The sequence below is a fragment of the Doryrhamphus excisus genome, chromosome 21 (assembly GCF_030265055.1).
Source record: "Doryrhamphus excisus isolate RoL2022-K1 chromosome 21, RoL_Dexc_1.0, whole genome shotgun sequence".
In the NCBI taxonomy this organism is placed as follows: domain Eukaryota; kingdom Metazoa; phylum Chordata; class Actinopteri; order Syngnathiformes; family Syngnathidae; genus Doryrhamphus; species Doryrhamphus excisus.
In genome coordinates, this window is record NC_080486.1 from 12342167 (window position 1) to 12365364 (window position 23198).

Consider the following 23198-nt stretch of genomic DNA (forward strand, 5'->3'; position numbering starts at 1 on the left):
AAGGCGTATCACACAAACATGCCGGCGCTAACTGGCTCGGCGTGCCCGTTAAACATCGTCAAGGTCGTTTATACGTCAAGGTCAAACTTGGACGGGAAATAAAAAGTGCTACAGGGAGATGATGACAGATGTGGACTTTTACGAGTGACCCCCCCCCCCGAAAGGACGTAGGCATTCCTTGCATCGTTTGTGCCGCCATTGATTGGCAAGCTAATGGACACGTCCGTGCATGACAATAACGGGCGTGTGCGGCTCGTGCGGCGTGTACGTCCTGCGTGGCGTTTACCTGGTGTCAACAGGATGACAGAGGTGACGATCAGCGAGCAGATGACCAGAATGACAAGGAGGGCGATCGCTATTCCCTTCCAGTTCCTCTGCGGCGGGTTGCTGCCCACCAGCTCCTGCGGGAAGGCGAGAGAGAGAAAGAGAGAGAGTGATGCATTGTGGGAGTCAATCAGGGTGCAATTTGCACGGCGTTGAAGACGGGATGACAGAAAATTGAAAGGAGCAGTGTGTGGGACATGAGAAATGCGACATCGGAGCTGGCGATGTGACGAGATGGGTGGGGGGGGGGGGGGCACAGAATGCATTTGAAGGAGAAAGAGGAGGAGGAATGAATTCTCCTAATGATCCTCGAACACAACCTGTGACACATCTGTGCATTGAACGCCTCACAGCAAAGGCGTGTAACAACCTTGAGGACGCTGCGTTCGCTTACTTCATAACAATCCAGCCTGTTCTCCACTGTTTACTTTGCCTTCGTACAACCTGGCATGGTGGAGGATTGGCCGTCAATTCCATTTCAACCATTCCCGGTTTTCCATTCCTCATTTTAATTCCAACGATTCTCCAGTGCAGTGCTTTTAAGAGGCAGGGTGATAAAAGTTTGCATGTTTTAAACGAGGATGCCAAGCGGAGTCTGATCTTCTCAATAAAGTCTTTAAAAGATAGGAACTTTATCAACTTGCTATGAATTTCAAACGGATATTTATTCATATCACGATATGAATATTCAACCTTTCAACTTCAGTACAAATATTAGGAAGTTTCTTTTCGTTTATTTTGGAAAAGTAGTATACTTGGTTTGCCGCCTGGATGTCAGCGGGAGACGCTTTTATTTTGTTAACACAAGTAAACAGGCAGGTCTGCACGGTGGACGAGTGTTTAGTGCAGATATTGAGACCAGGGTTCAATCCCACACGCGGCCATCTCTGTGTGGAGTTTGCACGTTCTCCCTGTGCATGCTCCGGTTTCCTCCCACATTCCAAAAACATGCTAGGTTAATTAGCAACTCCAAATTGTCCATAGGTATGAATGTGAGTGTGAATGGTTGTTTGTCTATATGTGCCCTGTGATTGGCTGACCCCGCCCTCTTAGAACCAATCCTGGTGCTGCTTCAAGGGAAACTAATAGAGATATTGATGGTCATGTGGTATGAGATTGTGGTATCAAGATTTAGCAGCATTTGTGTTTGTTTGGAATCAGGAATCAAGGAATCAAACATGAGGGCATTCCCGTGTTAAGCTCCCAACTATTCAGTTGAACGCCCATCCCTAACTTGCATTCATTGGTACGTCCTAAAAACCCTGAGGACTTATTTTCCACAGTAAGGGCGCCGCCGCCATCAGCTGAGATCACGTGACGATTTCAATTGGCGGGAAAAAGGCCCAACCCTCAGTGGAGTGGAGCATGATTAACTTCCTAATTAGTTTGGAGAAGATAGAGAAGAGAGCGAAACAGGACACTAATGAGAACACGCTAAGGCTGTAATGAAGCCGAGTGTCTGGGCTAGCAAGCGGACCTCCGGGTGACCCTCGCCCCCCCCCTCCCTAGCCTCCACACCTTAATTGAAAAAGGGCCCAAGGCATCGTTAGGCGGCAGAAACGGATCACATGCATTCATCAAGTCAGAAGCTTGTTATGATTAAAAGGCAGTAGAACACAAAAGGAGCCATTAGTGTACTGGGATGCTAGCTGGGCTATAAATAGCACGACGCATCCGAGCTCCCGTTGGCTCGTTCTGTCGTACTTTGGCGTGCTAGCCGTGTTCGTGACATTTGCTTTGGCAGTGATGCTAGCATGCGACGTTTCGCTTCATGGCGGCCATGTTTTCCCAACCAATCTGGCTCATATTTGACACAGGTGGGTACCAAATTCCATGGTGATTCAGCATGTGGCGCGTGTGTCGGAGAAGTAACGGCGGCATCAGTGGGGGTGTGGGGCGGTTCCTTTGAGTCAGGACTCGCTTGCCAATGTCCACTTGGCATTTGTGTGCGCTTCTGTCAGGCTTGTTTGACGAGTGAGTGGATGGTTGAAGTCCATTAGCGGGCTGCCGGCGCAGCGACTAAATCACACGGAAGCGCGACGCCACAGTCGACAGTTTGTGTTTTGTCACAATAGAAGCAGAAGAGCGAGCGCTAGACTTTCTATCTCCAGTCTGACACGGCCGCGAGCGCTCGGCGCCCGACTCTCACGAGGTTCCGCAGGCGGGCAAATCTCTTTGTCATTCTCGACACATTCATCTTCCTTTACAAAGCCGGAACAATGCGGAACCGTTTCTGTCCGTTTCATCACATTTCCCGTGGCGAGAGAAGCGACGCCTCGGCAAATGCGATCCGCCCAAGCGCCGCCGATCCGCCTTCATCATTTTACATTAAACACGGGCCGAGTCGGAGCGTGACGCCTAACGTGCACGCGGTGATGAATTGCTCGATAAAGCTTTGCGCCTCACTGTGTGGACGGAAGCTTCGACACCAGCGTGTACCAACCTTTGTCTTGTGTACCCCCCAGGATTACCCCCCCCCCCCCTCACTCATCGTAAGCGGATAAAAGTCAAAGTGGTGTTTGTGTGGGCGTGGCCTAAACCTTGGCCCTCAAAGTACTTGACAATGTTATGTACATAAAAAACTACATAGCCACTCGAGAATTTAACAATCAACAAAAATCCACTTGGGCCCCCGACCCGCAGTTTGGCCAACCCTGCGTGAGCGTAAAGGAAGCGGCGAGAAAGAGGCGGTTCCTCATGATTGCTATTCAGGGCGCGTCTCGGCGGCGTGGTGAACGTGAAGAATTGAAAAGCGACTTTTCTCTTGTTCTTATCGTCCGTCGCCTTCGTTCCGTGACGCGGCCATCATCTCGCCACTCCTGGATAAAAAAAATAAATTGCCATCATGGAAACGATGCGCACTTCCTGGAAAACGAGATGCGGTGGCGCCGTTTCCGGGAATGTGGGGGTAGGGGGGGGAACGTAAGAAAGAAAAAAAAACAAAAAAAAGCCATCCCTTCGCTGATGTTTGCTGAGGCTAATGTATTCTGGCCCTGCTGCTTTTTATCGCCTCCTCAGACAAAATATGAACATTGGCGTGGAAAGAATAGACTCTCCGCCTCTTATCGCCGCCATTATGTTTGACTGAAGTGCTCTCCGGGTGAAAAAACCCTGATAGTTATGAGAAGTCATTTCCTTTCCTGGGGTGAATAAATAAACAGACAAACTTATCTCACGCCTGCGCTGCATAGGAAGTCTCTTGAAAGGGGAGGGGGAAAGGGGGGGGTAGCGGTGCTCCAGGAAGGAGGAAGTAGATGAGGAGTCCTGAGGACCTTGAAGGTTCCATCAAAGCCTGGAGACGTGTGAATAATGTAGCATCATGTGGGGCTCGCCTTTTGTACGTGCTGGACTCACACTGGGTTCCCACGGCAACCGGGTCAAACACACCCCCCCCCTCCGTCTGACTTCCTGTTATGCTGCCGGTGTGTTCCAAACATTCTTACGTCAAATTCTGAGGAAAAATGTGAGTTTTTCCATGGAGAGTCTGAGCCCGACCTTCCGCCATAATTAGCCTCATTTGCACAAATAACCTGAATTAAATATCAAGCAAGCCCTTGGACCTCTGCCAAGGTTACACGTCTTATATTATTCATTACTAACAACTTTATTTATAATATCTACATTTCAGGCATCTCAGCATTTAGACCTTCTTCACTAACCTTTATACGCAATTCATCTATTCAATTTCATTATCATTTTGCCTATTATTTATTACACTATTTATTTATTGACTATTGCACTTTATTTGGTTTCTCATAATACTTTTTCAATATTATAACTTCATGCTACTAAAATGACATTTTCCCTCATAATATACTGTAACACACACTGTACACACATACATATACTTGATACTCTATGTATATACACATACATACATATTACATATACGCACACACATTCACACAAATATACTGTACATACACACACACCGTATACTGTACATATACATATAGACAGGTACAGTATAGGTACAGTATATGTATACAGTATATACACGTTCACATCGCCACATTGTACGTTTCTGCTTCAGATACTAGAATACTAAGCTATCCTGATTTGTTTTGTTTTTCTACTGCCTTCCCAGACCCCACTGCCACCACGAGAAGCCCCCACCCCGTCCAGCGGCAAGACCAGAGCCCCCAAGGTCAACAGCGTGAGGGTCAGCCAGGACGATGGTGTGCAAGCAGGCCAAGTCACACCGACTCTGCAAAGTTAGCGTGGCGATCTTCCGTCAACACCAAAGTACCCGCGACGGTGCGTCAATACCTGGTGAAGAAAACGAGGTTTTTGCTCGATAGCGTCCGCCAGTTACTCCAGGGGGGGAACGTGTCGATCGTGCTTTGTCAGTTCATCAGCCGATAACGCCACGGAAGCGGCGGTGAATCCTTAATTAAAGCGTTATCCGCTGGGAATGATGACAGTTATCATTTCATGAGGAAGCAAGCAGAGAAGCAGACAGAAATGCACTATGGATTTTTCCACGCGTTACACTGCGGGCCATTGTTATGGGGGGGCGGGGGGGGGGGGGGGGGGGGGGGGCTGCCAACAATGAGTGTAGTGACTAATAAAAGCAGCAAGCCCAAGAACAAACAATACGCCACCGCGCAGCATGAAATGAGTCAAAGTGACAGACGGGCACCCCTACTGTGGTACTTGGTATTTTCCAGATAAACCCTTAAAGTTGGAGGGACTTGAAGTTTCTCATACAGCTCTACAAAACAAACCACTAACTAACTTCAGCGTGTTTCGCCCAATCACAGTGGAATTGGGTACTGACACGTGTCAAACCTGGAAAAGTGTCATAGCATGGAAGAGCGAGGTTCCACTGTCCACGAGATAAGTCGATGAATGAGGAAATTGGAGTTGTTTATTAGGAACCAAGCGGAGTTTATTTAATAGGAAGTTTTTCAAGTAGAAACAAGCCGACTATTCACATCCAAGTTTGTCAATTAACAGCCGGGTGTTTTCTCTGGAATCAAACAGATGCTACTTGATTGGATATTTTTAACTGCAGGTTGAAATATTTGCTTTGAGCCGCCCGTAAGCCGACTGGGAGCCAAAATGTTTCTATTGTTCATTTTCTCTTCCACTTATGAAGCAGTGGAGAGCTTTTGAAGCGCGTTTCCACGACAGCAAAGGAAGTTGTGTGTGTTTTTGCCCGAATGGAATGAAAGCGACGTTAGCGACGCCGGCTAAACTCATGAAGGTTCCAATCAGGCCGGCCGGCCGTCTCGGAGCGGTGTGGCGCGGCGCGGCTTGACCGCCCCGAGGACTCTTATTGCACAATAATAGGACGCCATCGCCAGCAGGTGCCTGAACCCCGCCGCTAATGGAGCAATTATTCTCAAACAAAAAGGTCACCTCAGGCGTGACGACAGGCCCCCGGAAATCAATAAAGCCCCCAATTACGGTGGGACGGGGCGGGCGCTGGGGGGGTGGTGGTCCATGTTTCGGTGGCCAGCTGCCAGCCGGGCAGATCGGATTTCTCTTCTCTTCATGATGCAAGTCTGCCTCGGTCATCGTGCCCCCCCCCCCCCCCCCTTCCTATTCCTCACCGCTTTTACTTTGAAAGCGTAGCCTCACTCAATCCCCAAAGGCCAGCTCTGCCCGACTCTTGGTTTGCTTTTTGTTGCGACACGTGAAATCGATGTTCTTGGCTGAGGATTGTTTTCGGGAATAACTGCTCGGAAACAAAACACAAAAAAAAAACAAAAATAGGGCCTCAACTTTTATTCTTGAGACTTCCCTGATGCCGCCCTGACTTCATTACCTGCAATTTGACTGGGCGTGCGTGTGTGCTACATTTAGGCGGCGCTAATTTGGATAAAATGCTCTGCGGGTCGCCTGCTTCAGTGAGCCATTAAGAGTTTAGTGCACGTCGTTGCAGTCAAGGTCAGGACTCAATTCCATTTGTACTTGGCTAAATGTCGTTGTTGGACGCTCAGCCGCGTCTCCTATTGCTTGTTTGCAGATTTTGTTCACTTTGAAACACGGTTATTAATACATAATCAATAATCGAGCCTGTCAGACGCACTCGGGGGCATAATGATACAATGTTGGCGTCTGTGGGAGTGCTTATCCGTGGAAGATAAGAGTTTAAGTACAAAAACGGGGATGTTTTTATACTTTATACTGAAAATGCTTAATACAGATATTCTCAAATGCCTTATGGACAATTAGGATAGACGCCCATGCAAAGAAGTTGGGCTCAAAGGCACTAAAGTCAAAGTTATTATTGTTATTATTATTATTTAATAAGATCAACTGTCAGTACGGTGGACGAGTGGTTATCGCGCAGACCTCACAGCTAGGAGACGAGGGTTCAATTCCACCCTCGGCTATCTCTGTGTGGGTTTTCTCCGGGTACTCCGGTTTCCTCCCACATTCCAAAAACATGCTAGGTTAATTGGTGACTCCAAATTGTCCATAGGTATGAATGTGAGTGTGAATGGTTGTTTGTCTATATGTGCCCTGTGATTGGCTGGCCACCAGTCCAGGGTGTACCCCGCCTCTCGCCCAAAGACAGCTGGGATAGGCTCCAGCACGCCCGCAACCCTCGTGAGGAAAAATGAATGAATGAAGATCAACTGTGCCCGGAAGATCATAGCACAGGCAACACAGTTGGCTTCAACAAACAAATACAGCCACGTTTGGATCTTGCTGGTACTTGAACACATCATCACGAGTTGACCCCATCAGCACCATGCGACAGCGCGATCAATACCTCAGCCCGGCCTTCCTCCATCCGTGTTTGTGCTGGACATCGATTCCTAACCCCGTCTCGTGTCCGAGCGAGCCGCATCCAGCAGCAGGGCTTCCCTTACATGGCGGCTTAGCTCCTCCCGAACGGAGACAAGCATTTCATTTGAGGTTTAGAGGTCGGCGAGGAGGAGGGCTCCCTCTCGACTGCTCGTCAAACCAGTCAGAAGAATGACTTTTAATTAGGAGATCTGGGCTGGAGGTCAGTGACGGCTGATGCTAAACGTGTGATAAGAATCCTCCTCCCTGGAAGACGACCCGCGAGGCTCGTTGCTCTTCTTCTGAGAGGAGGAGAAGGAGGAGGAAGCTGATATGAGCCACAATGAAGAACACACCCAGGATCACCAGGAATGAGATCATAAACTCAGCAGCGTGAAGAAGCCCGGCACGCTGGGACGGCTAATCGCTAACGCAGGAGAACAAGCTAAATGAGATCCTCAAGAAGAAGACTGAGGGTTTGATCATTCACAATAAAGTCCATCGGTGCTGCTGCTTAGAGGCTGAGTGTCCAACGGGCGGCATGGGGGCCATTTCCACTTTTGGATGCACCAGAGGAGATTTTAAGAATACCAAGATTAGATAGAGTCTTTAATCCTGAAATCCAGGGGGGGTCGAAAAGAATCAAGCTATTTGGTGATGCATGACGCATCAGGCGTCCTTAGTTCTTCCTCATCTTCGCCTTTTGGACAAATTGTATGCTTTCAACTTCGTGGCAAGACTCCATTTGTGTTGCCAGAGCACGGAGCCATGCAGCTCCGTGACGCCATGTTTGGATCATTTCCTCTACAGGTAATCGGAAAATTGGGAGCACTTAAAAACACAGGAGGCATTGTTAAACGGCTTCCCGGAACTCCAAACGCCGTGCCGAGCCAAACGCACGAGCGGCAGTCAAACTTCCTGTGGCGTTTGATGCCTGATGAGGCTGGCTGTGCCAGAAGCAGACGGAAAGGAGCGGAGCATGTGATTCAATTAGTCGCTAGTGAAGACAAACAAGATGGCGACGCAATTAAAAGCATTTAGTGGCTTTAATCTGCGCTTTGCTGCCTGGCGTTGAGTGACAGCATCGCCATGGAAACAAGTCTACGGCTAACGATGCAGAAGAGAGGCACTTTGCGAGGGGCCGATCGGGGGTTGGCGGTGTTAGAAACGGGATTCCCGCCAGCGAGAAGGTGGTGCCGGACGCCACTGGAAACATGACGAGACGAGCGGAGGGTGACTTTGCAGCGGCACGACGCCCACTTTCAGCCCCCCTCCACGCCACGCCACAACGGGCTGTCGCATTCCAAACGCTCCGGTCCATCAATTGGGTATTCCCGCGTGGAGGGAAGGACCGCAGCCATAACAATAACATCCAGGCTTGGAGGCGATATGTCAGCAGGAGCAGCCAGCCACACAGATGAGCGGCCACCTGAGCTCCTCATTCGGGGGTCTTGTTTTGGGGGGGGGGGGGGGGGGGGGGGTGGAGAAAAACTTTATATAGAGGACAAAGTCTGCCGAGCGAAATAATGACATTCCCAGCTCGCCTCCGAGGTGTGTATATCGCATCCCGCTGTCACAAACAGCACTGCCTCCACCGATCACCTGCATCCAATTAACCTGCGGGACTCGAACCCGCTCGCTGCACATTTGTCAGGGCGACGACCGACGGTAAAGCACTCGACATTTCAATTAGGGGCTGCCTGGCGCCGCGCCGCCTTCGCAACGATGGGCTTCTCGTTAGGGCGTGAATCTCACATCAACACGCCAACGCCTGCACTCGCTTACCGGACCCACCTCAAGATCCTAATCTACCCGACAACTTGGTCTCCATACATGACACGGGTATCTAACTCGTCCATAGAAGACAGCTGGGATAGGCCCCAGCACCCCCCGCGACCCTCGTGAGGAAAAGCGGTAGTGCATGAATGAATGAATGAACTATTGTGCTATTCAATTAGTCATGTTTATGTCAACGCTGGGGCGTCATTCCTCTTAGTTCCACAAGAGGGAGACAAGGGTCTTATTCTCCGACCCCCAATATGGACGCAGGAGATGGCTAATGGAGACATTGTTAGCAAGTCAGCCACAGTGTCTGCTCTTTCGTACCTTTGCCCACCTGAGGGACACCATGTGACCTTTCCCTAAACGAGCCAGTTTGCAAACTCCACCTGAGGTGGTTCAACGCCGGCAGCCATTATTATTAGCGGCGCCACGGATGGCGGTGACATTTCGCCGAGCCCAAACACTGAATATTTATTGGCGTATTTAAAAGCGCGGGCTCCCGGCTCGCTGACAAACATTTAAAAGCCCCGACAACAATCATGATGAGGCGACGCCGAGGAGCTAATCTCCGCATCAGACGCCGCCGCCACACCTCCATAATCGGGCCTGATATGAACTATGGCGTCTGCTAAATAATCCAGCCTTTTATCAGTCAAGGACGCGCGGTAAACAGGAGGGCAATTATCTATTTGCAAAACATCCCGCGCTTCACGCGGACATCTTATTGACCTCATTAGGACGCGATGGCGAGGATGAAAATCATCGAAAGGAGCTTAAGTGTGATAACAGGGGATGACCCGACACCACCCATTCGCCGCCTCGTGTGCTTCCACATCCACTTTAAAGAAATGTAATGTAACATGTCAGCGTGATCACATCTGACAAGCGCGCCGCCTCATCCATATTGCATGCGGCGCCGCCTGGAAGAGGCCGTCTCCCGTGAATTAGCATTTAGCCCAATGCAATTTGCATGCTGTGGTTTGCTCACCGAAAATGATATGATGGGCCGAAGAGTCGCCGTTTTCTTCAAACCCCCCCCCCACTCCCCACCCCCTCAGTCACAGCAGGGGTTACGCTTACATTTCAGGCCCCCCGTTGGACTGGACTCGATGTTTTGGTGAAAAATAAACTTCTATCGTTGCACAAAAGTGATATGACAAAACCTGAATCACACACTTTGCTTTTTCTTTGGCTTTTTCCGAATGCTTCCATTAACTTCAGTGTCTCCAATAGTCGCCGGTTGAGCGAATAATAAAAAAAAAATAAGCATGTGGCTGTAGGCAACCTCTTTTTAATTAACTCTACTATCATATCATATATCATATGACCTCGTACTTCGGTCTGTGGCAAAAAATAAAATACAATAACTTAAACTATATTAGGAAAGCAGGAAGTGAACAAATGTAAGAGTTACTGATTGTAAAAGTACCAGATGGAGGGGTAGGATTTAATAAGCTTTGCTTCTTCCTACTCCTTTTGGACATGTGGAACTGGGAACTGATTATGGGATGCATTCAATTGTAATCTGATGCATGTTGAAATGAAATTAAACCATTACCACTAGATGGCAGTAGCTGCGTGTAAAGGATCATGAACTATTTGCATGTTTACTCCACTTTTAACCAACATTTGAGTCAAAACTACGCCTCCGAAGTCGCACGCCACTTGGAAGACGGTCAGAAATGTCTCTTCCAAGGCAACACATTTTTTAAAATAGTTTAAAAATCAGAACCAATGGGCCGTAAATGCCTAATCACATGTTGAGGTGAAGGGATCATGTGATCCGACGGTACAAAGGCAAGCGGTGACTGATGTCAGCCATCTTTCCTCATCTTGTCACGTTAGCGCTTCATCACCAGCGTGGAACCGGCAGAGGCGGCACAAATCGCTGCTGATTAATGCCGCTCTTTCTTTGTCTTGGCGCCGCAGCCCCCCCCTCCCGCAGCCCCCCCATACACACACAAAACTGCCTGTGAGAGGATCAGATAGCTAATAGCAAATACTGCGTTTGAGCGGGACCCCTTCCACAATAGAAACAAGTGGATGGGGAGCCAAAAAGACCCTCTCCCACTTCCCACTCTCACGCTGCCTAAGAGCTTCCTCTAAGGCTCCTCAGCTCGGCGAGGCGGCGGCGGCGGCGGTAGAGTGGTAAAAGGCAGATTATTGGCGTCCCCCCGCCGAAGCCCCGCTCATTAAATGCTGGACGCTGTGATCCCACTTTGAAGCCGCACTGAGCCCCAAATAGCTGTGAGAAGTAGCTGAATGCCAACTACCCACAGGAACTCACACAAGTCCTCCCCCGGGGCACCGCCCCACCGCCCCACCGCAGCCGTGCACACGCTGCTGATGACAGGGCCCGGCTCAAAAGAAGAGTCATGTTTGATTATTACTGCCACTACAGTCCTTATGTTCATATTCTCCACTTATAAAAGTGCTTTTGTACGCTATACCCCCCCCCCCCCCCCCCCATTGCTGTACATACAAACAACATGCCAATAGACAGTATGGAGAACACAGGGCTTGCTGTGCTGGATGCCATCTGGACATGAATGATGATTCTCTTGGGCTCTTCATCAAATATTTGAACATGAACACAGGATTTGACAGCTAATGAGACAAGATGGCCGCCTTGGTCTTCAGGCAGAAGCTACATGTGTATGACCACTCATGAGAGGAACATGAATGGACCATGTATGGAGAGAGGAACGTGAAGGACCATGTATGGAGAGAGGAGAACATAAAGACCATGTATGGAGAGAGGAACGTGAAGACCATGTATGGAGAGAGGAACGTGAAGACCATGTATGGAGAGAGGAACGTGAAGACCATGTATGGAGAGAGGAACGTGAAGACCATGTATGGAGAGAGGAACATGAGTGACAATCCATGGAGAGAGGAACATGAGTGACCATGTATGGAGAGGGGAACGTGAAGGACCATCTATGGAGAGAGGAACGTGAAGGACCATCTATGGAGAGAGGAACGTGAAGGACCATGTATGGAGAGAGGAACATGAAGGACCATGTATGGAGAGAGGAACGTGAAGGACCATGTATGGAGAGAGGACCATGAAGGACCATCTATGGATAGAGGAACATGAGTGACCATGTATGGATAGAGGAACGTGAAGACCATGTATGGAGAGAGGAACATGAAGACCATGTATGGAGAGAGGAACATGAAGGACCATGTATGGAGAGAGGAACGTGAAGGACCATGTATGGAGAGAGGACCATGAAGGACCATCTATGGATAGAGGAACATGAGTGACCATGTATGGATAGAGGAACGTGAAGACCATGTATGGAGAGAGGAACATGAAGACCATGTATGGATAGAGGAACATGTCATGGTCATGTTAGCGGTAGAGTGACATCTGTCACATACGGTACGATCACATGTTGATTTCCAAGAGGTTCCAGTAACAACAAATAGACCAAAGGTCAAACCACAACAATACTACATGGACAAAAATATTGGGACGACTACAGGAAGTGAAAACTGTAGGACAACCCAGACAAGGTTGTTCTCTGGACACAGTTGTTCTAAAATGTCAAGCCGCAAGACTCCAGTCCAACCTCTGACTGATTTGAGGGGTGCCAATAGTGTTGGGTAATTAGTGGTTTCCATGGCAACCCTGCTTTCATTGGTTCAGCACGGTTTTCATGGACGCTGCAAGAGCAGAGTCCTGACAATAGCACGACGCCGTATAGCCTACTGATGCAGAGGACAACAAAATAGCAGCACAATTAGCCCAAATTGCCGCCTCTCCGGCCTCCGCCATGTTGGAGTGAAGAGGCTCCGTGCTGAGAGTGGAGCTGCGAGCGGCTGATTACCGGAGAGCCTTCGCTATCTGCGCTCAGCTGCCCTCTATCTATACGTCCTCTGCACACACACACACACACACACACACACACACACACACCTCCCATTTGCACCTTTCAGCCGCCACACACCATCCATCAGGAGGCCTGGACAGGACCTCACGTAATCACAGCGGGCGCACTTGTTTTTTGGCACGTGGGCGAGCGCCAGATGCGTCCACTGGTGCTTGTTCTACATGGATGGCTTGACGTGCAGGACGCAATCAACACTTGATCACACGCTATTTTTATCACGGGTCTCGGGGGGTCCCAGCGGGAGGCAGATGCTCGTAACGTATGTGAACACGACACGGACAATGTTGGTACACGCCATCTCTGATTAGCTCCAACATACACGCATGTCTTAACGAGCTGGAGCCTACCCCAGAGACAGGACCAGCCAACCACAGGCTTTAAAAGGACAACAATCATATATTCATCATACTTTCATCAGATACGGGAATGCAATTAACTTTGCAGGATAATGATACTGCTGAATACATCATGTATAATATATATTATATTATATTTCAACATCATAATCAAACTTTAATGTATGTACACTAATTGGACCGCATATTCATATCTAAAAAAAAAACATGTATAAAATACAAATTCCAGAAGTGAATAAGTTAAATAATTCACTGACTTTCTATTAAAACACGTTCCAATAATTAGCATTTATCACAAATATATGTACAAAAATACAATCTATGTACAAATATGCTCTGCGCTTTAATTTTGTTGCTCCGTTTCCTGCACGAGCTTTCCTTCTGTTAGGGGGCGCTGTGGAGCACACCTGTTGATGACAAGTAACCACGGCTCTACCGTTGGTGGCTCAGCCACAGGGGGGCGACAGTGAGCTAGCTAGCGTTCCTTCCTTTTCCCAGATTCCTATTCCGTGCATTCCACTGCACCTCATGTTCGGTCGAGCTCCTACGCCGCTACACTTTGTCATCTCCCGCTCGTGCGAGCAGACGTTTGGTTGACTTTATTAATCAGAGCCGCCAACATGGCCGAATATGACTAAATACAGAATATGACTAAATATCAGGATATCATAACCAAAAAGACAACAATATGCATACAAAAATCAACTCATCTTCTGTTCCATGCATTTCAACGGCCACGTATCACACGTCCGACCCACACACCCACACCTCCCACTAGCGCTTGTCATACTTATTCAACTGGACATACTGGGAAGATGGAAGATGGAAGAAGATGCCTTAGCTACCATGCAGTAGACACTCCATCAGCACCAAGTAGGGGACCATAGATAATACTTCATATCTCATATCTCATCATAGAGATTGGTGCAGGTGTGCCTAATAAAGTGGCCCATCATGTGGAGCCTCCTTCCAGATGACAACACGGCCAGAGGAAGATGCAAAGTTGATGATGTCACGGCACTGACACATGATCATGGTGACACACACACACACACACACTTTCCCTCATGTCATCATGGAACCTGAAGTTGATGCCGCAAGGAACGCTTCCTCTCCAAAGTAACCCCCACCCCCCAACCCCCCAATCCCATGTCACATGGTGGCCGTGACTAGCCATCTATGTAGTCTACATCTACATATCTATATCTCTATATCTATCTATCTACATCTCCACTGTATATGCAAGGAGCGTGCACACTACCTGGTCCTGCTGCTGAGCCGCTTTGAGCGAGTTGGCGTCCTTGGCTGTGGTCATGCTGATGATGACAAAAAGGTGCGGGAAGAAAAACGACGGAAGATGTGCACCCGTTTGGTCGCAACCGGTAGGAGGGGAGGGGAGGGGGGGGGGGAAGGAGCTTGTGCGATGAGGAGGGAGAGCAATGAAGAGGAGGAGGAGGAGGAAGGACGCGATGCTCGGGACTAAGAGGAGGAGGAGGAGGATAGTGGAGGGAAGAGAGCGAGGGGGAGAGAGAGAGTGAGCGAGTGAGAGAGAGAGAGAGGAGCGTCCACGTGTATCAGTTAAAGACGTACGCAAATGAAGCCATTAGATGGCAGCTGATTGAATATGAATTTAGCAAATGTTTTGCTAGGAGGAATAAAAGCCTGCTCGTCGTGCTCCACATTCCCTTCCCAAAGCACTTCCCAAATCGGCACATCCTTTTTTGGAGTGGATTCAAATGATGAAAAAAAATCCCAGATAAGGTACCGCCCCCAAAGTGCGGACAGAGGTCATATTTCATAACCATCCCCTTCGCCACATGTCAATTCATTCATTCACAGTCTGAATGTCTGAGCGGGTGGAGGCGGGGCTGCGACCATACACACAGAGTGTAGAAACTACAGTATTAGTAAAGATGTTTTCATTGTGCTTTTCTTAAAAGCGATGTAAAAGTCCCGTATGGTTTCATGTCTGGTGACCGCCGCTCGCTAATAAAATGGCGGCCGAGGCGGCATCAAATGAACAATTACTCTTTCAACGTTATCTCCGAGCGTTCCAAAGAAGCACGGAAATAAAAAGTTGAAGTGTCTTTTAATAAGCGACGTTGACTTTTCACCGCTGTGCATCTTCACGCTTTAACGAGCGCCTGCTGTAATTAATTCCATTTACCAATTCCACGTGTTCCCATCATGCACTGCCAGCCAATTACTCACGAGATGTGCTTATTGTTAATTAATACCTTCCTCGTCGGCGGTTTTGATTTGGTCTTTGCGATGGGGCGCTGATGTGATGCGCACTTAATTATAAGAGCGAGGCGGCGTGCTGAAGGCAATTACCCACAATCCCCGGCGCATAACCTGCACGCCAAACTTCCTGTCCTGCGCCACCTTCCTGCCCGCATGGAATAAAGCCGTCAATCACATGACTGGGATGCCACCTTGTGCAGTAAGTCGTAAAAAAACAGTGACAACTGTCAAATACAGGATCTTTGGCAGTAGGTCCTCCAAAACAGCATATAGATGATCTTTGGCTCGTGTTTTTTTATAGTAGGTGAGCAGAGTGCTCCTGTCATACAGTATGAATGATCTTTGACTAGTCGCGCTATAAAAGGAGGAGAGTGCTTCTTTCACAGATCATTATTGACGAGGTGCTCCTGTCAACAAAAATCTTTGATCATCATTTTGTTGCAGTGGGTCTGCAAACAGCAGAGCATCCTCTTATAGAGGATCTTTTACCGGGCTTGCGTTGAACTAGAGTATGTAGTTGAACCTACACACGTAATTGAGGACGCGGCGTAATGGCGGTTGGAGGTGAAAGGTCACCATCCGGCATGTAGCGATGGAGTCCTCCAGCCCGATGCCGGCATTCCACGGATGAGTGGCGAAGGCCGATGAGTCACACACACACGTTGGAGTCAAGCGTTGGAGAAAGTGCTCGGGCCGAGGTGTATTTATCGAGGAAGAGTGGAGACGGGAGCAGCGGGGGGGGGGGCAAGCAATTTTCTCCTCTGTAACAGACAAACTAGATGGGTGGAACGCCGCCCCGACATCGGGAAGCGGCGAGTACACGCACTACTTTTTCTGTTTGGAGTGACGCCGCTCTCAGCATCCTCCATCATGCTTGACCAAGACGCTCTTTGGGCCCAAGTTGGTGGGGTTCAGAGACGTTCCCGGGACCAGGAAGGCATGCTTGGATGAGTTTGGTGTGGAGGAATCAGCCCAGGATGCCACAAATGGACAAAAAGTAAAATGACTTCTGGAAGCGTTCACGGCTGCAGCAACTCCGGCTGTGTCTGTTCCTAATAAAGTGGCCAGTGTGTGCCACCGAGTCATTCTAGGACACGGTTTCATCCGGACCGAGGGTCCTCTCTAATAGCGCTCGGAAAAAGGAGCTTTTGGTTCCCATTTGCCTCGCAGCGCTCGTAAATGTTAATGATCCTCTCAAAGAGGACACATCAGCATCATTGTGATCTGTTGTCGTGACGACTGCAAAAAAAGGCTTCATCACAACAGGACCACATAAGCCTCTTCAAGCGGGACCGGGAGGGACCACAAAGAGCCCGACCAAAAAGATATCGACGGAACACCAGCGTGACTTTGTGAGCGGCTCAGAATCAATACGGTCCGAGTGACAAATAATCTTCCCGGAGGACACCATGCCGGCCGGGGCTGACTCAGCAGCGGCGCTCCCGCCAAGGACTCTCATCCCCAGCTCGGCCTCCAGCAGTGGGGCAGCGTCCTCGCGTTCGGCGAGTGTCTTATCCGCACCCAAGCACGAGGTAGACCAGACCATAGGAGGACAAATGACATACGACCCACTGACCCAAAATGAAGATAAACAAAATATATACAAATTATAAAGGTATACAAACAGCTAAAAAAAGACTATAATGGGACGCACAGTTTTTTTTTTAATCACTCAAATGGTATGACCAAGCCCTGCTTCTGCTGTACTAGCAACACTATGCTAGGTCACCTTAAACAAAATATACATGTTGCTAGCATATCTGCATTCTTTGATGTTCGGGTATGCTAATGGATCCAAGGTACGTCTAAGAAACGCACACATTCCTCATGTTTCTCATTAAAGTGCATCAGTGTAAAAGTTTAATCAGCAAAGAGGGGGGGGGGGGGGGGTTGATCAGCCCTGCATCTTGTTTATGATGCATCCTGTCAAACAGCACAACACGCTAGCTTACAAGTTTACGCCGCGCTGTAAACTAAGCCGCGCTAACATCACAGCTCAGAGGCAATTTGCGAGGAAGTTGCTGCCAGATCAGTAAAAGCTTCTGCGAGAGCGTGCTGCACCACGCCAGCTGTAGGAAGCCATTAGGGCCGCCATATTAGCGGGCTAAATTGGATTTTTTTTTTTTAAAGAGCATATTTAATATGCAAATGAAATGATGGAGGCCACAAACGGCATGAGAGATGAACATCTCATGTTGGAGGGCAACATTCATTCATTCTACTCGTGACCTTGCCTTGCCACGCGGAATGCACGCCGCCACTTCAACGCTCACGGAGAAACACGCCGCATGGTCAAAAAGATGTCAGCCAACTTCATTAACCTCCTGAATGCTTCGCCATGCCGACGCCAACAAGATGTCGTTCTAACGCATCATCAGTATTTCTAGCGCCGTTGCACCAACCAAAAGTATGGAGACACTTTGTCATGTGACTGAATGAGAATGAATGAGTAATGCGACGGACAAACAAAAATGATGGCGGTTAGTAGGAAAGCTTTATGGAAAAGAGAAGCACAGGCGATTGGCGGCCTTGCTGCATTCCTCCATTAGAACTTATTCCCTCACAAAATCGCCTGTCTCGGCACTTTCTTTCCCCCCCCCCCCCCTTACCCCCCCAAGGGGTTTAGAGACATAAGTATCAGCGCTCCACCTTTAAAGGCTTTTCCAGCAGCGTGACTGATGTTTTAGTGCAATCCCTCCTCGTGACCTTAAAAGTGGCGATACGGCGGCGTGGATGAAGTAGCAAACAACGGCACGGGGAGCTAATCTCCAGCACACATTCAGGTGTGCCGCTGGCGACGCCGCTCGGGACCGTGATGAATCGGGTCGGGGGGGGGTGGACATTTGTCACAGCGGGGCCAACATGTCTGTTCATCACAAGCGAGGGCTTTGCTTTGCCGTCCGTTCCTGCCAGGAGGGGGAAAAAAAAAGCAGTGCGGATTTCCAGCTTTGTGGGCTCAGCGGGACCAAAGGGACGTGTCAGATATTGGGATCACGTTGGAGACGTACAGTATGTATGCATGGAGGGGGGGTGGAGCAAGACTTGGAGGAAAATTGGATCCGACGTTAAACTCCAGATTAAGCATCCTTCACCGCCACAATTGGACACGGGCGTTGATATGCGTAGAAATGCGTCCTTGGATCGCCAAATTCCACTTCCTGTATGCTGCTAAACAGACACTGGAATCCTTCCCACAAGGTAGAGTTCCTTCTTTCATAAACGGAATAGTTTCGTAGCTACAGCATAGAAAACGACCTTCTGAATAGCGTAACATGATTAGAGCACTCCAGACATGAAATAACAGCCCTATAGTCACCTTTACACTCCTATTACCCAACATATAATGCACCGCATTTTCAAAATTATAACTTTATTTTGTATTGTTTGTCATATTATGTCTTAAAAGTAGACATAATAAAAATTTAAAAATGTTTCCTCCTACGTTTATTCTTGTAAAATTGCAACTTGTTCCCTGCATAAAATTATTTTTTGTCTTAATATTTTGACTTTATTCTCTTAAAATTGCAGCCATTTGTCTGCATTTCTGCTGATATCTTGGGGGGGGGGGGCATGGTGAGGATGACTCCTTGTTCTGACAGAAGACAAAGCAACCCCCCCCCCCCCACCCACCGCCCATTATCAAAACCAACCTGGATCCGCTTTGCTGCTGCGTTCAATGTCAAAGTCTTTAAACACCTTCAACGATACTAGCATATGCTAGTGATAGTTTTATTACAATAATGAGTATATTCATATCATGAATGACCACAGAGCGTGACCCCCCCCCCACGCTGGGCTGGAGGACTAACTACTGGATGGAGGGCCCCCCCCCCGCGTCGTCCACCATGAAAGGCAACAGCGAGGAGGCGCTAATTAGCGTGCTCCGTTGCCAAAACAGGAGCCAGGAGTCGTGCACGCCGCAGCTGCACGCGTGTTGCTCACGTGCACGCACGCACGTGGACTTCGGGGCGGGTCGCCGCCCGCCGCCTTCAACATGCGCTAGCAGCTGTCAGCCAAGGGCTAATTCCGCCATTATCTGCGGCCGCACAGTCGGCAGCCCCCAAAATATTCCTGCGGCTGATGCGTGCGCACGAAAGCCGCCCTCCTGGAGGCCAGCGTTTCTTGGCTGGAGAAGCCAACGCAAGTCCCACAAAGTCATGGCGGCACCTCGCTTTCAATCCTTTCCAACGGAAAGCGCTCTTCACTGACATTTCAGGACTAAACGCTCGCACTTCGATATTACATCGTTCTTCCAAAGGCACGTTCAACATGGCAAATGCTGGAAGTTGTGGAAGGTCTCATTTCCATCTCCGGCGAGGGAGGCAAATGCGCCATTAACTCGGCCGCGCTCGTTATCGGCGCCATTAAAACATAAATATTTGATGCCCACATAAAAGTCAGGCCTTGCGCTGGAAATTAGCGCCTCGACGCTGCGGCAGCACGCGTCCAACAATTACAAACGGCCCACAACTGCAACGTGTTGCTAAATCTTCGTCACTGCGGAATTTACGTTCGGTGTTCCTTTTTTTTTCTATCATTACCATCTGCTGGTAGCCGTGTGAATACGCAACAAAGCACAAACACTCCAAAGTACACAAAAAAAAAACTACACAAAAAGTGTGGCGCGTTCAAGACCGCACCAACAGAAACACATTGACTATTAAAACATGAAACGCTACACAACGGGATCATTCAACACAATGAGAGACACCGCACTGTCGCACACTAAAACGGGAAATGCGCGCGTGGAACGCTACATTACGCAACACTTGCACACTACCTCCTGTGCGTGTGCAACACTGCATCACATACGAGACCTACTTTCCTAACAACACTTGTGTTATACACACATGCAACACAACGAGAGTCCTCGATGTGACGCAACACACCGCGTACACAAACAGTGCAGCATAACTACGTGACACACTACACAATGATATGCAATAGTAATATACTACACCATGCTATGCAACAGTGTTGTAAGCATGTGAACAACTACGCCATACACACTACGACTATGCCAAAATGCAAGCTAACGTGACGCGCTACACAAAAAGCCACCACGCTACACCAGCTGATGAGAAAGAGTGTGAATTAGCACGTCGTTGAAAGCCAAGGTTGTGTAACCAACGGAGGAAAGTTGAACGTCCTTCAACAAGCGGCGTCAAACTGCGTGTCAATAAAGTTTTCACACCTTAAAACCCGAGCAAACACAAATAAAGCGGCGTTGAGCGTGAGCGGCGCCGCCAACAAGTGCCGCTGTCACGAAGGTGAAGGAGTCTAAGCCCGTCGTCAGCCTGGAAATGTAAACACGGGAGGCGCAGGAGGCGCGGTTCTGCGGGCGGCGGCGCCCTGATGGAGTGGAGTCAAGTGGGGTCGAGTACAACTTAGCGGGTCGATGCAGCGATTCGCAGAGCGCCCGCCCGACGTGAGTGATGCGGCCCCAATTGAAGCGAAAAGGCCCGCCGCGCCGAGATTGATGGCAGCTCGGAGAAAGGAACAGGACGCGTCACGACTCGCTCCTGATTCCAGTCCAGATTAGGTTCTGCTAGCCCGGCCGGGCGCTTTGCTCCGAGGGGGGATCTGTATTCAGAAGCGGACGCCATCTTAGCTTTGAAGGCTTTGAAAGTGATTGTCCCCGCAAGGATCTGGTATCGACTTGCTGGCATTTTGCTGCTGGGCTTTCATTAGAACCTCACTTCTGATGGCACAACCTTTTACCAAAATGCGGGCCGCAGCTTTGATAAACCTGAAGGCTAGTTTCACTTTGTGACAGCAACATGACTTCATGTTATTATGCAACGATGCAAACGTAAACAATGGCTTCATAAACTAAGGCCCATTACTACTAATAATACTATGGCTTCTAATTGATCCAGTTGGGGAAAGAAACGTTATTTTATGCACAAACAGGCAGCGTGTGTACCCCCCCCCCCCCCCCCCCCCCGCAGTTCGTACATGTTTAATGCTTTTATCAGGGGTCTCGAAAACGCGGCCCGCGGGTCAAATGTGGCCCGCAGGACACTAGTTTGAGGCCCCCGCCTTGATATGAAAGTTTAATGTTTGATATGGATGCTGTACGGTATCATGTACGCAGAATAAATGATTACGTTTGATTAATGTTCATGTTAAAGGTTAAATAACTGTTAATAGTTAACCTCCCTATCCGTGTGGAAGTGGTAAATTTTTGGCTATTTAAAAACTGATGCGGCCCAGTCTCGCCCAGCCCCCCCCAAGTAAATTGAGTTTGACACCCCTGCTTTTATACTTCAACGTTAATTAACTCACAATTAACATGGATATGTCCTGCTAACACAGTATACCCAAGTTGACTTTTTAGAGCTACTTTTCACTCCAGTACGACTCAAAAAGGGAGTTAGCCAATTTTTTCAACTAGAGAAGAGATATTTCTATCATTTCTTTCCGGTTAGTTATTTTGCACCCTTGAAAGTCTTATTATTTTACACTTAAGAAGTTTATTTTGTGGCCTTGGGTTGAGATTGTGTAACACAATAATACAGTTGTCCCTCACCGCAGTTTCATGCTTGGATATGGCTAACCCAAAAAATCCACACAAGAACATATTTACTGAGCTTTATGTCTCCAATAGGACTATAGGGCTGTTATTTCATGTCTAGAGGTCTCTAATAATAGTGTTTTTATAAATCAGGAATCCTACTTGGTGTAAATCCACTTATCACTGTCAGGTCGGGGACCAATTGGATCGTGTCGCGAGGAAGACAGGAAGTGAAAAATGATCATCCGGACGAGTTCAGTAAAACCGCTGCCACAGCACAACAATCACAAAATGATTTCCTGTGTGCCGTCCTTCCCCAAAGCCCGAAAGGATGAAGATTGAGGACTGGGAGACCGATGGACTGGTAAGGAGGTTTGTTCCGATTAAGAGACTTTGGCTTCCTGAACAAGACTGACAAGCGGCGCCTTTGATGCGGCATCGGTTAGCCTCATTAGCGCCACGGAGGGACCTGAAAGGCATCTTTAACGAGCAGCGTTAGATTTGGTCGCTTCCAATCACGTCAGGCGAGCCTTCATCTTCACGTTTAGATGTGGCGGCTGTCACAAGCAAGAAAAACGTATGCTAACGATTAGGACTTTAAACGGTAAACACATGAAGTCAACACGCTTGGCAAATAAACCGAACCATGAACGTTACACGCAGATGGTAAGATGCCGTACCTAATAAAGTGGCCAACTAGAAACAGACACCTCACCCTCCAGAACCTCTTGGCCGTCTCCACCCTGGACGGCTTCCTCCCGAGGCCCAGCGGCGTCCCCAGCGGCGTCCCCAGCGGATGCTCGAACATCATTGTGGTGCTGGCCCGTTAGCTCACGCTCGCCGTCCCCCTGCCCCCTTGACGCCGCAGATGTTCTGCTCGGCCGGGCCCCGTCAGCGTCTCCCTTTTTAAACAGCGGCCGCCGCCCCACCCAGAACCATTAGCCCCCCCCCCCGCAAGCGAACGCAAACAACATCAGGCCCTGCATCTCCAAACTCCAGCAGCATTAATAATAAGCGCTAATGGAGGCCGGATGCAGTCAAGCTGGCCTTTCACTTTGGAGAATCCTCACGTGAACTGCAGCAGCTGCAGCATCTCCAGCATCCCGCCCTCCGTGCATCCGCGTGTGATGAGACGGTAAGCTAATAAGCGAGCCGAGGTAATTCAACACCTTCGGATGAGCCGCCGCGCAGGGGAACAATCAGTGCTAAACTGTTTATTCAGCCATCACAGCGCCAACATGGCCGCCTGGGCTGATTGAGACGGGGGAGGTGGAAACAAAATGTGAAAATATCCATCAAGTGACACTTTGGGGGGAACACCCTTTTGTCGTCACG

General features: G+C 48.9%; 2 protein-coding genes across 11 annotated transcripts in view; one reads left to right on the forward strand and one right to left on the reverse strand.

Annotated features, from left to right (window-relative positions):
- Positions 1–4832, forward strand: part of LOC131108943 (gamma-glutamyl hydrolase-like) — a 35292-nt gene extending 30460 nt beyond the window's left edge. For all 7 annotated transcript variants that reach the window (XR_009120582.1, XR_009120586.1, XR_009120584.1 and 4 more), the window contains one exon: positions 4412–4832. The gene's annotated coding sequence lies outside the window, so the exon portion shown is untranslated. The remainder of the gene's footprint in view (positions 1–4411) is intronic.
- The window catches only part of LOC131108942 (dipeptidyl aminopeptidase-like protein 6), an 84424-nt gene that overhangs the window by 27579 nt on the left and 33647 nt on the right, over positions 1–23198 (reverse strand). For 3 of the 4 annotated variants that reach the window (XM_058060404.1, XM_058060405.1, XM_058060406.1), the window contains one exon: positions 287–401. In XM_058060404.1, the coding sequence (XP_057916387.1) occupies positions 287–401 (115 nt within the window). Of the gene's footprint in view, positions 1–286; positions 402–14363; positions 14526–23198 lie in introns of those variants that run through there. The other variant, XM_058060408.1, reaches the window with a different exon arrangement.